The 16,897-nt window shown below is 47.9% G+C and overlaps 1 protein-coding gene across 3 annotated transcripts in view; it reads left to right on the top strand.

The window, feature by feature from the left end:
• Positions 1 to 16,805, top strand: part of PAQR8 (progestin and adipoQ receptor family member VIII) — a 42,144-nt gene extending 25,339 nt beyond the window's left edge. For 2 of the 3 annotated variants that reach the window (XM_006765698.2, XM_006765697.2), the window contains exon 2: positions 13,817 to 16,805. In XM_006765698.2, the coding sequence (XP_006765761.1) occupies positions 13,850 to 14,914 (1,065 nt within the window). In that variant the 5' untranslated portion in view covers positions 13,817 to 13,849 and the 3' untranslated portion in view covers positions 14,915 to 16,805. Of the gene's footprint in view, positions 1 to 10,417; positions 10,443 to 13,816 lie in introns of those variants that run through there. The other variant, XM_015565308.1, reaches the window with a different exon arrangement.
• Positions 16,806 to 16,897: the final 92 nt, after the last annotated feature.

Raw genomic sequence — 16,897 nt, 5'->3', positions numbered from 1 at the left:
TGGCTGGGCCAGAGGCCTCAGGCCTGGGCGGGGGCCAGAGCCAGTGATCGGGGGGAGATGGGGGTCCCCTGTCCAAGCCTGACACCTCTGGCGGAGGCGTCAGGCTTGGGCAAGGGGCCGATCCTGCGATTGGAGATTGATGGAGGTCAACGCCTGAGGGCTCCCAGTATGTGAGAGGGGGCAGGCTGGGCTGAGGGACACTCCCCCTCACCCCCACCCAGTGCACGAATTTCGTGCACCGGGCTCCTAGTATATATATAACCCTGATATGCAAATAGCCCAAATGGCAGAACAACTGAACAACCAGTCCCTATGATGTGTGCTGACCACCAGGGGTGCACACGGAACATGGTGGGCATAGGCTGCAGCAGGATTGTAGAGCAGGTGAGTGGAAGCGCCACACCAAGGCGCGGCACCCGCTGCTGGCTCTGGAGCTACCACTCGCACCTGTTGCTAGTGCCCAGCACTGGTCCCAATAGTTCAGCACCATCAGCGGGCTTCTCCACCTCCCCCTGCTCCTGAGGGGTGATTGGGGCTGGCATCCACCTCTCGCACCCACTGCTGACGCTGGCCCAAATCACTCCATGCCGCCAGCGGGTGTGAGTGGGGCTGGCGTCATCAGTGCATGGGAAGCGGCTGCAGCAGAAGCAGGGCTGCCAGCAGAGTGGGGACCGGGGGGCCTCAGTGGGAGGGGTTGGGCTGGGGCATGGAGTATGGGCCGAGACCCATCCCTGTCCCACTGTGTTATCCTCTATACTTCTCTGTGTGCCAGAAGTATTTCATAATTTTTAAATGAAAGAGGAAGTCATAGGGCATGTTTAGGAATACTAGATGGGGTGGTAGATCAGTGGTTTTCAAACTTTAACATGAACCTTGCTAAGAAATATATTTTATTTCAGGGACCGGGAGATTCGTGACAGTACTTCAATATGCAGGATGCACCCTGACATGCTCTGTTCTACTTCCTCCGTTTTGTTCTGCATGTAAACAAGCTGTGGGTCCATGAGGGCCAGGGCATGGAAGGCTCAGCTGAGAGCCTCGGAAATGTGAGCTTTCGTTGGCAAAGAGGAGAGGACTCCTGGCGGCTTTGGGACGAAGCATCATCAGGCCTGAACTTCAGCCCAGGCAGGTCGGATGGAACTGGGACCAGAGACTGGAGGGTGCAAGGTCAGGTAGGAAGGCCGTTATCACCGTAGTGTAGCTGGGGCAGGGGCACAGGCCTACAGGGGAAGTGAAATAAGGAATAGGTTTGGGATAAGCTGCACTTTTTAAAAAGGGGGATTTGATGTCTGGGATTTGTGAGGAGGAGGAGGAGGAAGAAAAGGAGAAATTTTGCTTTGCTTTCAAGGCTTGGTGACTGGGAGGTTGGTCCCACCAATAACTAGAACTAGGTACCGCAGGAGAAAGTTTGTTTTATTCACACAGTGCTTAAAGTGCTGATGGGACATCCAGATGAGTAAGGTGACGTCTCAGTTGAGGATTAAAAGCATGAATTTATAGTGGTCTCATAATGTTTTGTGACTTTCCATACTCGTAGATGGTGCCTTGTGAGGAAGAAAGAGAAGTCACGTGTAAGCAAGGCGGATCAGGCAGGTGGACCCAGCGAAAGGGTAGGGATGAGGAGTCTGGCCAGGGGAGATGAGCAGTGGCAGGCTCGGGGCCCAGTTTGTGAAGAGACAGCAGCGGGGCCAGATGAGGAAGGTGGACTGAGAGAGAAGACAGGAGGGCGAGGAGCCCAGTGTGTTCGCAGATGCGCGGGAATGGCACCGGTGGGAGTCAGGAGTGTTGGGATCAGGAAGGGGAAACTTCACATCTGAGATCTTGGAGTGAAAGTAATCCTGAAGGATCAGTAATCACAGGGAGGTAGGACCTGCAGGCTGGGTGGGTGCTTGTCACATAATGGAGGTGGGAGTGGAGCTGTGTGACAGTTCACAGTCATTGATCTGAACTGAGTAGGTAGACCTTTCAAACAAAGCTTCTCTATAGAATAACGAATGATTCTCTGCCAGATCAGCTGCTGATTATGAATGACTACTTCACACTGTAGGAGAGGCCACGCTGGGACGTGGAGTGAGGTCAGGGGTGTGCCCTTAGGAGAACGAGCCCTCATGGAAGGCTTTGGGACAGGTATCCTGGATAATACACCTAGGATGTGAGAGAGCCGGAATTCCTCATCTGTCGTCAGCTCAGAGGCAGACGGGCACTCCCTTTTCAGCTATCTCTTCCTTTTCTGTTCATGTTTGATGGGCTTTCTTTTCCTGAGACACAGGTGGCTGGGCTTTTGGGACACAGAAATCAGAAGGAGAGAGGTCTGCCCGTACCTTAGGGCTGATTTGGGTTGGGGCTTTGAGTAGGTCGCTTACATTCTCTGTGCTTCAGTTGTCCTCACAATCAAGTAACACAAACTAAAAACTTTTTAATGCTTTATTTATTTTTCTTTTATTGAATATATTGGGGTGACATTGACTGATAAAGTTATAGGTTTCAGGTGTACAATTCCATAATACATCATCTGTATATTGTATTGTGTGTTCACTCCCCCGAGTCTAAAACCATTTTTTGTAAAGTTTTATAAAGGAAAAAGCAAGTATATCCACTTACAACATAACGCCGGAGAGTGCAGTGGATGTGCTTGATTTAACAGGATGTGTTTCATTCTGCTTGAGGCTGTTGCTAAACCTCACAGAGGAGATTACATCTCAGCCCGCGTGTGAGAGCAGGCTTTGCCAGGCAGAGAGGCGCACAATCGGCATGGGCAGTGTGATGTGTGCGGCTTGTTCAGGGAGCCAGGACAGTCTATTCTGCCCTCTTCTGAGCAGCAAGAATAGAAAACTAGGTCTCCTGACTCCTGCTCCAATGTTATTTTGCTTTTTTTTTTTTTCCTGCTTGGCCTCTCTATTTCCTGCATCTCTGCTTAGGCATTATTGGGCACAAAAATACTACCAGTGGTAGGAAGAGATAGGCCCAATGCGAGCGGATGATTGGAAATCAGTTAACAATTTAAATACGGTTAAGGATACTCACCACAGATAAACAAGAGCCGACTCAAATGTTGTTTCCTTTTGAGAAATGCCTCCCATGTTCATTATCTCACCTCTCACCAGTTTTGCCTTTAGAAGCAAAGAGGGCCAAAGGAGAGTCTTATTTCACTTTTGTGTTTGAACAATTTTCTATTGACACATTCTGGGGCACCTTTCCTCTGATAGTTGCTGATAGGAGAACTAGAGAATGTGTAAGTCAGTGTTCCTGTCCCAAGGAGCTTGCAACCCAATACGCAGTGGGGCAGCACGCAGGTCCGGATGTTCTGATACCAAATGTGGGGTATAGGTAGGTTAAGTGTTCACGGAGCAAAGAAATCAAGATGGCTTCGAGAAGACTTCTTTTTAAAGCTTTTTTTAAAATGTGATTTTATTGATTTAGACAAAGAGAGAGAGAGAGAGAGAGAGAGAGAGAGAGAGAGAAAGGGAGAGGCTGATAGAAACATCATCCATCAGCTGCCTCCTACACACCCCCTACTGGGGATTGTCCCCTGATCTAGAATCAAACCAGTGACCTCTTGGTTCCTGGGTCAACGCTCAACCACTGAGACACACTGGCCCGGCTGGAGAAGACTTCTTCATGGCCATTGTGGACTAGAACTATGGCCTTGGGGATATCTAAAAGAAACGGAAAATGGAGCGACTTACTTGTTTCTTAGTAGCAAATAAAAAGCCTTCGTGTTGGGACCACCCAGGGAGTGCACTGCCTCAGCTGCAAAAGGTTTAACTTCTCACACCTAGGAGACCGCATTCCTCACATAGTGCTCCAGCCCAGACTTAATTTGCTAGCAGATCCCTCTGCCATGGAAAGTACCATTCCAAGATTGATTTCCTGCCAGTGGAAATCTGCAGCTCGATTGAGGGTTCACCTGGGCTGGCCCAGATCCCAGCAGGTTTGCAGAGGGGCGACAGGGCTTCCTGCAGCAGAAAGGCTAGAGGCCGGGCTGCTAAAGCCAAGCCACACTAATGAAGCTGCCAGTTACACCCTTAGGGGAAGTCCTGGGAGACTCCTGTCCCCAGGCTCTCATTAGCAGGTGTTTCAGGGAGCAGAGCTCACCTTGACCCAAACAGGAAGTCTCTGAGGAAAAAATGATCACCTCCAGCTAACTGTTGGTTGACCTTAGACTGCTTCAGTGTGTTCCAAATTCCCCAGCTCCTCCGAATTCTTCCACCACAATAAACACAGCTGCTGTTTACTGCACGTGGAAGGTCTGTGCTGTGCTGTTTGAAAAATAGCACCTGCTGAAGTGGGAAGATGAGCTGAGATGTGGAAAGTATAGGAAGTAGCAATAAAGAAAATTCAGATTGGGCATTTGCCCTTGGTATTTGCCCAAATGAGTTGAAAACATATGTTCACAGAAAAAGCTGCACATGGATGTTTAGGGCAGATTTCTTCATAATTTCCAACTGAGCCACACTGGCCAGGGCGGGACACATAGTTTTAATTTGCTTCTTTCTTGTAATAATATCTTTCATTCCTTTATTTATTCAGCAAATCTTTGTTGACCATCTACTATGTCCTAGTCAATCTAAGTGCAGGGGAGACTACAGTGGAAAAAAAATGGAGCACATGTATTTCATGTGCATCTTTCTGTAACAATCAAGGTAAATATATCTACATAAATATTTGCATATGTGTATTATGTGTATAGTATCCTATTTTATAGATTTATCATAATTTATTAAATCAGATCTCCCATTTGGGGATATCAAGATGCTATTTATGTTTGTGCCGAGACCGGTTTGGCTCAGTGGATGGAGCGTTGGCCTGTGGACTGAGGGGTCCCGGGTTCGATTCCGGTCGGGGGCATATACCTTGGTTGCGGGGCACATCCCCAGTGGGGAGTGTGCAGGAGGCGGCTGGTCGATGTTTCTCTCTCGTCGATGTTTCTAACTCTCTATCTCTCTCCTTTCCTCTCTGTAAAAAAACTCAATAAAATATATTTTAAAAAAAAGATGCTATTTATGTTTGTTAGGTTTTCTTTTTTTAAAATATATTTTTATTGATATCAGAGAGGAAGGGAAAGGGAGAGAAAGATAGAAACATCAATGATGAGAGAATCATTGATTGGCCGCTTCCTGCACGCCCCACACTGGGGATTGAGCCCGCAACCTGGGCACGTGCCTTGTCCAGAATCGAACCTGGGACCAGTCAGTCTGCAGGTCTACGCTCTATCCACTGAGCAAACCGGCTAGGGCAGGTTTTTTTGAGTATAGAGAGGATATGTGTTGACCATGGGTGAATCAGAGTTCATGTTAAAATTATCTCTGCTAATAATAGGATTCTGCCAGTGGTGCTGTTCGTTAAAATGTGACTTTGTAAACAGTGATATATTTGGCAGATGTGGCTGCAAAGGTTGGTGTGGGCCCAGCCGCCCCTCACTTGATGGACGACTCTGGAGATCCTGGCGGGGTCTGAGGCTATTGGCAACGCCATCTCTGTCTCTGGTTGGATCAGAAGCTGCTCCGAGCATGGCTCCAGTTCTTAACAATCGCACACCATGTCGGCACTTTGGCTGCTGTTCCTTCTCGGCCATTTGTAGTTCTGCAGTGATGTGTGAGCTGGGTTTCTGTGGATTCCGGAAGCGTTTCCTCTGCCCTCTTTGATGGAAATGGCTGCTCTTTTGTCCTCTGTCCAATAAGCAGCAGGCCACCTCCCTGCCATCTGTGCGAGCCCCCGCACAGTGACGTGAGGTGATGACACAGGAGCTCTTTGTTGGTGGTTTTAGCACACTGCTTGAACAAAGCAAAACACAGCCCAGATGAATTATGGAATTTTACAGTATTAGAGTCTGTAGAGACTGACTCCTATTTTATAGACTAGAGGACTGAGGCAGGGAGAGGTTGAGTGATCTGCCTACAGTCCCATCATTAGTGGTAGAGCTAGACCTAGAAGTGGGAACTTTACTTCCTCATCCAGTGCTTTTCCAGGGAATCTGCTAAACCAAACCTGCGATCCGTTCCAGTGAGGTCCTTGTAATAGACCAGAGAGCACCAGTGTTTTGGAGCGTTTATCTTTGGCCTTCAGATAAAATGTCACCAGATGGCACCAAACTATGTGCATTTCCCAAACGTGGAGCTTTTTATTTTCATTCTCTGCTTTACCCGGGGAAAGGTTTTAGAGAGCATGCTGCGGCAGCAGCGGAGTCAGCGACTGTTCTCAGGGCTGCCTGCTTTCCTCCAGCACGCCGATCAGCAACCTTATCTTCAGGTTTATCACTGGAATCTCTCACCGCACCAGTCTGCAAGCCAGCCGCAAGGACGCATGTCTCTTTAAGATGAGAGGCCCGCGGGGTCTGTGATCACTTTCTATCTGGGTTGCACACCCAACTTGGATTGTCCGATAGATGCCTGATAGAGTATGTGGCAGTCCCATCTCCTTTTCTTGGAGAGTACTGGACTCTGATTCACAAATAAACTCAGAGGCAAAGAACTGAGAAGCTTTGCAATACTGATTGCTTTTGTAGGGCCAACTGCAAACTATCTTTGTGGATGGAGCAAAGCAAAGCAGTGTTGTAGTAGCATATCTGGAGTTGCATATAGAAAAATATTGAAAAATATTTGGGTTTAGTCGTAGAGTGCATTTTTTGAGGACATAGAGGTTAATAGCTCAGTCACTAGGGCTGACTGCTTCAGGTTACTTCCTGGCTCTGCAATTTACTGTGTAGCCTTGGGCAAATTAATGAATCTCTCTGTGCTTCTGTTTCCTCATCTGTAAAATGAGAATGATGATATAGTCAGGTGGCTCACTTGGTTGAATTGTCCTCCCATACACCAAAAGGTTGTAAGTTTGATTACCGGTCAGGGCACATATGTAGGTTGTGGGTTTGATCCCCAATTGGAGCACATAGAGGAGGCAACCTATCAATGTTTCTCTCTCATCTCTCTCTCCCCGCCCTCCCATCCTCTCTCTTAAAAATCAATAAGAACATATCCTTGGGTGAGAATTTTAAAAAAGAAAAAGAAATAGTGCCAATGCCAGATAGTTATTGGGAAGTTTAATGAGTTAATCTTTAAAAATAAAAGAATAATGTGTTAATTAGACCAAACATCTTCCAGATGTCCTTCCTGACAAAACTGGGGCCCAGGTGCCTGCAGTCGGCCCCGGGCAAGCTGGCTGGGGTCCTGGGTGCCTGTGGCTGGCCGGAGGGAAGGAAGCCCGGGTCCCGGGCGCTGGAGGAAAGCCGGTGCCAGCACCCCGATGGAAGGAAGGCCTACTCTTGCATGAATTTTCGTACATCAGGCCTCTAGTCCAAATAATAAAAGCCTAAGTGACCATTACAGCAGAACGACCAGTTGCTATGATGTGCACTGACCACCAGAGGGCAGATGCTTAATGCAGGAGCTGCCCCCTGATGGTCAGTGCTTTACCACAGGGGGCGCTGCTCAGCCAGAAGCTGGGCTCACGGCTGGTGAGAAAAGGGGAGAACTGCCCCCTGATGGTCAGTGCTTTACCACAGGGGGCGCTGCTCAGCCAGAAGCTGGGCTCACGGCTGGTGAGCACAGCGGTGATGGCAGGAGCCTCTCCCACCTCCACAGCAGCACTTAGGAACAGTGAGTCGAATGGTAAGGAGCAGCGAGCAGGTGGACGGTAAGGAGTGCGGGGTCCTGAACTGTGAGAGGGATGTCCGACTGCCGGCTTAGGCCTGATCCCCTGCAGGCGGACATTCCCCAAGGGATCCCAGACTGCGAGAGGGCGCAGGCCGAGCTGAGTGACACCCCCTGCCCTGCCTCAGAGCACAAATTTTGTGCACTGGGCCTCTAGTATTTGTGAAGAGCCTAGAATACTGCAGGATATATGATAAACACCGTATAAGTGTCTGTCATTATCATTATTCTGACATTTTCATTCCATTCATTAATTTATTCAACAACAATTTATTGGAACATCCCCCATGTGGGAGACACAGTGATAGGTGATAAAAGATTCTCAGCCCTCAAAGGATCTTTACAGTGTACTGGGCAGAGAGACAGGTAATATAAAGTGGGCATTGGCGCTGTATGGTAGGGAGAGTGCTGTAAGAGAGCAGCGATTTTTCAACCCATGTGCCGCAACACACTGGTGTGCTGCAAGAATTTTTTTTTTTTTAAAATATATTTTATTGATTTTTTTTACAGAGAGGAAGGGAGAGAGATAGAGAGTTAGAAACATCGATGAGAGAGAAACACCGATCAGCTGCCTCCTGCACATCCCCCACTGGGGAAGTGCCCGCAACCCAGGTACATGCCCTTGACCGGAATCGAACCTGGGACCCTTCAGTCCGCAGGCCGACGCTCTATCCACCGAGCCAAACCGGTTTCGGCTGCAAGAATTTTTAAAACATGCAATACCTGACTATTTAGTCAGGGGCACTGACCTCTTTTCCCTAGATTGTCAAATTTTAAAAAATGACAACCAACACAACACTAGCCATCTAGTGTGTATAAATCAAAGTTACACCTACTTTTTGTCAGATCGGCAAAAAATACATTGTTTTGGTGTGCTGCAGAACTTTAATAATAAGTTTATGTGTGCCATGAGATGAAAAGGTTACAAATTGCTGTAATGGAGGATTACAGGTGCAGTGGGCAGGATAGTAGTACCTGAGGGGAAGGCTTCACAGGGGAACCTGAGCTGGGTCGTGAAGGATAAATAGGAGTTGGCCAGGAACAGCCCGACCTCCCGACGTCCAAGCTATTATTTCTTTTATTCCTCAGTCTTGCACGAAAGAAGGAAATTGGTGCCATATGTCTGGGCCTAAAGAATTTATCCATTCAGTAAATGATCGTCGGGTGTATGATTATTTTATTTTTTAATTGATTTTAGAAAGAGAGGAAGGGAGAGGGAGAGATTGAAACATTGATGGGAGAGAAACATCAATTGGCTGCCTCCTGCATGTCCCCCACTAGGGATTGAGCCCGCAACCTGGGCATGTGCCCTGACCTGGAATCGAACCTGCGACCTCTTGGTGCATGGGTCAACGCTCAGCCACTGAGCCACACTGGCTGGACAAGGCGTGTGATTATTTTTGACAGGGGACGTTGTGCACCATGCAGTCCCTGCCCCTGAAGGAGCTTGGGAAGTGAGCAGAGTGAACCCGTGATCGGGAGCCCAGGAGAGAAGTATGCTGGGGCCTCTTCAGGAAGATCTACATCCCGGCTGCCTCAGCAGAGGAGCTGGTATGCACCCCGTGCAAGGGAGGCCATTCTAAGGGAGCATCTTAGTTGACTCATGACCACATGAGTTTGGGGAGGGTGCATGGGGACAGAGGCCAGGAATGAGGGAGGGGCCCTTACTCAGGGCTGGCAATGGGAAGACTGAGAAGTGTGTTCTGCAACAACATCATGATGCCAATATGCGCTTCCTCCAAAACGGGCCCCCAGACTTTACAGCTGGCCCTTTGGAGCCTAACTGCAGGTAAGGCCTGTCTAGGGAGGTGGTCGGACCCCACTGGACAGCGGCTTCTGAAGTTAATGATGATAAAGAATTATAACTTACTACCATCGCTGTGACACTGGTGGCTGCTCTCACACAAAGGGAGAATTTTATGGCCATGGAAGAGGTAGTTGCTAAGCAAAGGATTAAAAATTAATCCCCACTCTTCCCAATCATTAGTTTAGAATTTTTTATGGCCTTGGACTTCCAAAGGGAAATTGAGGTCCTTGTCACCCACAGATAGAGGACCTAGATCTTTTTATCACCTCATTGCTGAGGGAGATAAGAGATGGTGTCCTGAGTTGGAGGCCATGGAGGTCAGGTCCCTGGAACTTGCGGTGAGTATTGGGTTACACACTCCAGAGGGTGGAGCTAAGGAGCCCCTGAGACTGATGTGGCTGCATTCTAAGGATCCTTGAGAAAAGAGACCTCATTTTCAAGGGAAATGAAGATTCTGCCTTTTTATTTTTTCCTGTGCACCCTTTCCTTTGAAGTTAAAGTGAATATCCTTTTGGTCTTATACTTCTCTGTTTCTTATTTCTATAAACCTCTTCCTAGTTCAGTTTCCGTAAGTGAGAGAGAAGTGGCAATGATTTCATGATCAGGACTTGTCAACATAAAGCCAGGAGAGGTTACGTTGGTGAGATGAGGGCTGGAGAAACTCAGGGTCAGACGGGGTTTTCTGGAAATTGCCAATAAAGCAGCATCATAATCTGTCTTTTCTTCCTCAGAACAAACAGATGCTAGTTGGCTCCCAGGTCTGAACTGGACTTAGTTCCAACCAATAGACAACCCAGACCCACGGTTTTAATCTTTAGAAATTCAGTTGTGTCATCAGCTTATAAAAACCTGCTATTGTGTCAGGCATCCTATTTTCAAGGATGCAAAGATGAGCAGAAATTGTGCGGTCATGTGTTATTCAACTCTGGATATGGCCTGAGATTGCTTTGAGTGCCCAGAGATGATGGAAACTCGCTTGATCAACGCAGGTGGGCATGCCGGGCCACATCTTCAGCGAGTCCTGCAGCCCATATCCCAGACACAAAATCAAACCGACATTTTCATCTGATTTCCCACTATGTTTGTATCTAAAGAATAGAGCCCTTTAATTCCCCAGAGCTCCAACAAGCCCAGTGCCCCTAGATTACATGCTTCTCAGTCACCAGCATCATCACATGTCTCCCATGTCCCAGGCCCAGCCCTACCATGCATCCACCTGATCTGGGACCTGTGTACCCCACCTCTTCCACCTTCTGGTGTCCCCCTCCCTTACCCCTGCCATGCTCTGTCACCAACTGCCACCCAGGTCAGTTGGAATCTTCATCTATTAACCCCCAGGTTCTTAATCCCTCTGCTCGCTGGCGGCAAAAGCACTGCTTAGCTTTTTCTTGTTTTGCTCGTTTTGAATGAATTAAGGTATTCTGATGACAACTTTCTCTCTCTCTCTCTCTCCCACCCTTACCTGTCTTTCTGGCTGACACTCTGATTCTTAATAAGGTTCTCTAATTTTTACATTGAGCACTAGTTGATGGCTTGGTCCTGGTAGGGAATCACTGGCCTGTACTAGCTAAAGAAATGACTCAGTCCCAGGTTTCAGGGCCTCCGTACAAGTAGATACAAGGCACGGAGTGGGCATTAGGTCGTCCACTCGTGAACTGCCCCCGCTTCTCCCACTGGAGATGGTCGTAATCATGGCAGATGTTTTGTGGACTTGGAACCAAGCGCTCAGTTAAACACTTGAAGGGCATGACGTCATAATAGTCCTTACATCAGCTTCTCTTTATCAGTCGCTCAACTTCTCAGATGACAGAGCCCAGGCTGGAGCTCATGGCTCGTCCTTGTGGAGGGCAGGGCTCAGGTCTCTGGTGCCGATGTCCTCCCTCAGACCACACACACGCCACCTGCCACCTCCTCGGGCGCTCCTGGCTGCACAGGTCCTTATTTTGGCGTAAGTGCTTTCACCTTGCTCTCTGCCTACAGCTCTTTCCCCCTCATGTTCTCTTGGGAATTCTGATTTTCCTTCAACACCCAGTTCAGGGTCACTTGTAGAAGCTTACGCACCCCTCCCTGGCCTTCTGTCTATTTTGCTTGTGTTTGAAGAGACACCGGGAACCAACGTTCGCCTCTGTGGAGCACGCATCCATGTTTTGGTCATAACGTCCCTACTCGTCTGCTTCTGGTGCCGATGTCCTCCCTCAGACCACACACATGCCACCTGCCACCTCCTCGGGCGCTCCAGGCTGCACAGGTCCTTATTTTGGCATAAGTGCTTTGACCTTGCTCTCTGCCTACAGCTCTTTCCCCCCTCATGTTCTCTTGGGAATTCTGATTTTCCTTCAACACCCAGTTCAGGGTCACTTGTAGAAGCTTGCGCACCCCTCCCTGGCCTTCTGTCTATTTTGCTTGTGTTTGCAGAGACACCGTGAACCAACGCTCGCCTCCGTGGAGGACGCATCCATGTTTTGGTTATAACGTCCCTACTCGTCTGCCTCAGTAGAGTCTGACCTTGAAAAGCAGGCAGCATATCTTTTTTGTCTTTGTATCCCTAGCACAAAGGCCAGCTCATAGTAACACAGATAACAGCAGTACTTAGCTTTTACTGAGCACTCGTCTTGGGCCAGGCAGGGGGCTACGCACTTTATGTGTTAAATTCTCTCGTTTAGCCACCCCCAACCATCCATATGATACGTAAAAATTACTACTCCCACGTTGCACATGAGGGGACTGAAGCTTAGTGAGCGCTGTAACTTGCCCCAGGTTACCCAGGAAGTGGCCAAAAGCCAGGGCTTGACCCCAGGTCTCTCTGAACTTCTTTCACATTTTATTCATTTCCATGTCCTACATTTTAGACCATTTAGATATTTTTTTTTCTTTTTTCAATGTTGATTAAGGTGTGTGAGTAGGAAGATGACATTTTCTTCACTACAATTAGTAGTGCCCTGAGAAGCACTTGCTGTATCTCTCCCAGCGAAGGGTTCTGAAGGAAGGTTTTGCACTTTTCCAAGGAAAAGGGTTTGGGAAATACGAATTACAGAAGGTTACTGTAGACATGCTAAAAATCCATTTCTTTCCTCAGTAACTCCCCTTGAAACTTTGCAGCTATTTTACGGACTATTTTATGAAATAATTGCCATGCTTAGCTGGCTCATCTGTTCACAAAAATTTCAAATGTAAATTCAGCATTTGAGGGACCTAAAATTCATTGAGCAGAGATTTAAATATCCAGGAGAGATAAGCCCAAAACTACCTCATTTCCAGAGCATAACTTAAAAAACAAAAAACAATCTTTGCAATTAGAGTTTATGTTAAATTTATTTAGTCAGATATTTCCCAGAATATACATGGGTTTTTACCAACCTAATTGATGATTCGTGTGTTTGTCTTTACTTTGAGTTCAAGTTACTATTGCTTACCTCAGATTTTCAAGTGACCAGTGAATATTTTAAGATTAGGTGACCAACCTAATTGATGATTCGTGTGTTTGTCTTTGAGTTCAGGTTATTATTGCTTATCTCAGATTTTCAAGTGACCAGTGAATATTTTATTAGGTACTCAAGAAATGTAGGCTATCATTAGTAATATCAATATTTGTAATTCTTATCCTATATAACAAATAGCTAATATGCTAATTAGACCGAACAGCAGAACGACCATCTGGACGACCTTCCAGATGAAGTCGGGGCTGCAAGGGCCGAGCCCCTTGCACAGATTTTGTGCATCAGGCCTATGGTATTTTAATATAATGTTTCATACTAGTACAGCCTGTCTGATGATTACATTTTAATAGCATCTAGAAAACTCCAAAGCCTTCAAAGAAACCCTTACTTTCTAAATATCATTAAAACGGGGTGGCTAATATTCCCATTTTATAAGCTATAACTTGGCCTCACACTGTGTGTGGGTAGTAGAGGTAAAGTCAGAGTGTTGGGGGAGGAAGGGAGCTTGGTCCAACTCTGTCAAGAAGAAAAAAGGCCTTAGCCAGTTTGGCTCAGTGGATAGAGCCTCGGCCTGTGGAGGAAGGGTTCTGGGTTGGATTCTGGGCAAGGGCATGTACCTCTGGCTGCAGGCTCCTCCACAGCCTGGGCTGTGCAGGAGGCAATCAATTCATGTGTTTTTCTCACATCGATATTTCTCTCTCTCTTCCACTCTCTCTAAAAATCAATGAAAAAAATATCCTGGGGTGAGGATTTAAAAATAAATTTTAAAAAAGAAGAAGAATGGCTCAAAGAGCTGCCTGCAGCTTTCTGCCTCCGTATTGCACTAGAAAGCTGCGTTTCATTAAGAACACCCATAGTTGCTTTTGCTCCCTTAGCTCAGTCCCTCTCTCGCTGCATTTTTGCTGATGTTCCTTTCTTGTCTTTAGGCTGCAACCCCCGTCCTGCCGTGCCAGGCAGCCATGACGACGGCCATCCTGGAGCACCTGAGCACCCTGTCGGTCAGCGGGCAGCAGCTGCGCCGCCTGCCCAAGATCCTGGAGAATGGGCTTCCCAAGATGCCTTGCACTGTCCCCGAGACAGATGTGCCCCAGCTGTTCCGGGAGCCTTACATCCACACCGGCTACCGCCCCACGGGCCACAGGTGGCGCTACTACTTCCTCAGCCTCTTCCAGAAACACAACGAGGTGGTCAATGTCTGGACCCACTTGTTGGCGGCCCTGGCCGTCCTCTTGCGATTCTGGGCCTTTGCCGAGGCCGAGGCCTTGCCCTGGGCCTCTGCCAGCACCCTGCCCCTGCTCATCTACGTCCTGTCCTCCATCACTTACCTCCTGTTCAGCGTGCTGGCCCACCTGCTGCAGTCCCAGTCGGAGCTCTCCCACTACACGTTCTACTTCGTGGACTACGTGGGGGTGAGCATCTACCAGTACGGCAGCGCCCTGGTCCACTTCTTCTACACCTCCGACCAGGGCTGGTATGAGCACTTCTGGCTCTTCTTCCTGCCAGCAGCTGCCTTCTGTGGCTGGTTGTCTTGCGCTGGCTGTTGTTACGCCAAGTATCGTTATCAGAAGCCTTACCCAATCATGAAGAAGATATGTCAGGTGGTGCCCTCAGGGCTGGCCTTCATTCTGGACATTAGCCCCGTGGCCCACCGAGTAGCCCTATGCCACCTGGCTGGCTGCCAGGAGCAGGCCGCCTGGTACCATACCCTCCAGATCCTCTTCTTCCTGGTCAGCGCCTACTTCTTCTCTTGCCCGGTTCCTGAGAAGTACTTCCCTGGTTCCTGTGACATTGTGGGCCATGGGCATCAGCTCTTCCACGTATTTCTGTCCATTTGCACGCTTTCCCAGCTGGAGGCCATCCTCCTGGACTACCAGGGGCGGCAGGAGATCTTCCTGCAGCGCCACAGTCCCCTGTCTGTCTACGTGGCCTGTCTGTCCTTCTTCTTGTTGACCGCCTGCAGCACCACCACTGCAGCCCTCCTGAGGCGCAAAGTCAAGGCCAGACTAATGAAGAAAGAGTCCTGAGGCTGGCAGGGTGGGCAAGCTGTGGAGGCACCCCATTGCGATTTGGGGGAAATGTGATACAAACACAGGAGCTGACCTTTTGTTTTTTAAGAGTTTTCATGTGTATTAATGGCTTTTACATTAATACATATATCCAAGGATATGCTATGGCCATGGCTTTGGGAAGCCAAAGGATTCAAGAGTTATGTTGTTAATAAATGGAGTGTTCCTTTTCCATCTGGGTCATAGCCTTTCAAGACACAGGAAAGGAAGGGACCTTGGCTAAGATCGTGGGGCACTGAATTAAGGACCATATTCATGCCTGAAAATTCAGTAAAATTCTGACTAAGGCCTCCAGGGGCAAGTCCTGGAGCTGGAGGGGTGATAAACCTGGACTGGAAAACAAGGAGGTGGCTGGTCCACACCGTATTGGACCGGCCATCCTACTATTGCTGGTCTTTGGCAATTGAATAAACTGACCCAAAGACCCATTTCCTTTGGGTTTCAGATTGTCCAAGGTGGAGAATTCAGACTCTTCAAGATTCAGTGAAACCTTCAGACAATGACTTATCCAGTTCATCTGATTTCTGATCTCTCCTCTCTCACCCACTCTAACTCTGACCCTTTTCTCAGGATGACATCTCTCTGGCTATTTCCTCTAAAGTGCTGTTCACTCCCTTCAGACCTTGGTAACATACAGGATCGTGAAGTAGTTGCGTGGATCCATGTGGCTATCCAGGAAGCTTATTCTCATATAATACTAATGCAGACGGTACTAGAAACTACAGTGCCAAGAGCCACCAGGAGGTCCAGCCAATAAGCTTGGATACTGTTTGGCATCCTAGGACCCACTGTTGTATACCCGTGGACTGGAGGATTACTTGAGGTCTGTTACAGCTGCCAGACAGGCCAGAAGATTTGGGAGTCTTCTACAGATTTTGGCCAGTGTGTTCAAAAAGCCCCTGGTAGAATGAATTGGTTCTAAGGATCCCTCTAGGGATCTAATTATTTCAAGAGGAACCCAAGGTCCAGCCTTTTAAGTACATGCCACACCACAAAGGACCCACATAACTAGCCCAGTTCAGGTTCCTCAGATAGGCACCTAGCCTCCACTGAGAGCTGAACCCCTTAAAACAGTTAAGCCCCAGGACAGGAAGTGTGTGTGTGCTCTGTGGTTGGTCCCCGGAGGCTCCTTGGAGTATGAATGGTGAGTGGGGCACCCTGTAGCTAGAATGTCCCATTTCGGACATCACTGCCCAGCAGCTTCTACGGGGTAAGTGGTACTTGCCATTGATGTGTTCTGGCCATGCAGCCTCCAGAGGACACACCTCGCTCTGGTCCAGTGAAAGAGGCTGCGTTGACAGAGGAGCCGTGGGAGGCTGCGTTTCCTATCAGTATAAGGTTCCCATTTACCGAAAAGGGAAGTGGTTTGTTTTCACTCCACTTTGACAAACATCTTCTATTACTAGATTATCTTGTTGTCTTCAAATCTTTGTTTTCTTTCTTTCGCTGAGAGATGTGTGGGTTTGTGCCTTATAAATGGAAATGTATGAACACTCCTGAATATATGGCCATGTGAAATTTGCGGTTTGGGGTTACTGGGATTAGAAAGAAAGAATTTGTTGCTTTTCAACCAGTGGATGAAGGATTGTTTATCAATCAAAAGACTCTTTCAATCTGCTTATTTTGGGCAAAAAAAAGAAGAAGGGGAGGACGAGAAAGAAAAATAATCAACTGAAGCTTTCCTATAATCTTTATATCAAGGAAATGTATGGTTTGTCAGCTTTGTAGTTTTCCTAGATGGGTGCCTCTATTAATCCCCAAGTACGTGAACTTCTATGCTACCCAAGTGTCTTACACAAGCTTCTGGTGTCTAGGCCAAATCCACCACAAATAAAGTTAGCAAACTGAATCGGGTTGGACTAAGCAAGGGCATGGGGGAGTTGTGCAAACACATTACAAGTAGAGGGTCAGTTTAAAATGGGGAATAGAAATGCTTGAATC

The sequence above is a fragment of the Myotis davidii genome, unplaced genomic scaffold, assembly GCF_000327345.1.
Source record: "Myotis davidii unplaced genomic scaffold, ASM32734v1 scaffold240, whole genome shotgun sequence".
NCBI lineage: Eukaryota > Metazoa > Chordata > Mammalia > Chiroptera > Vespertilionidae > Myotis > Myotis davidii.
Note: the sequence above shows the minus strand (reverse complement) of the source record. Positions and strands in the feature narration are given on the sequence as shown.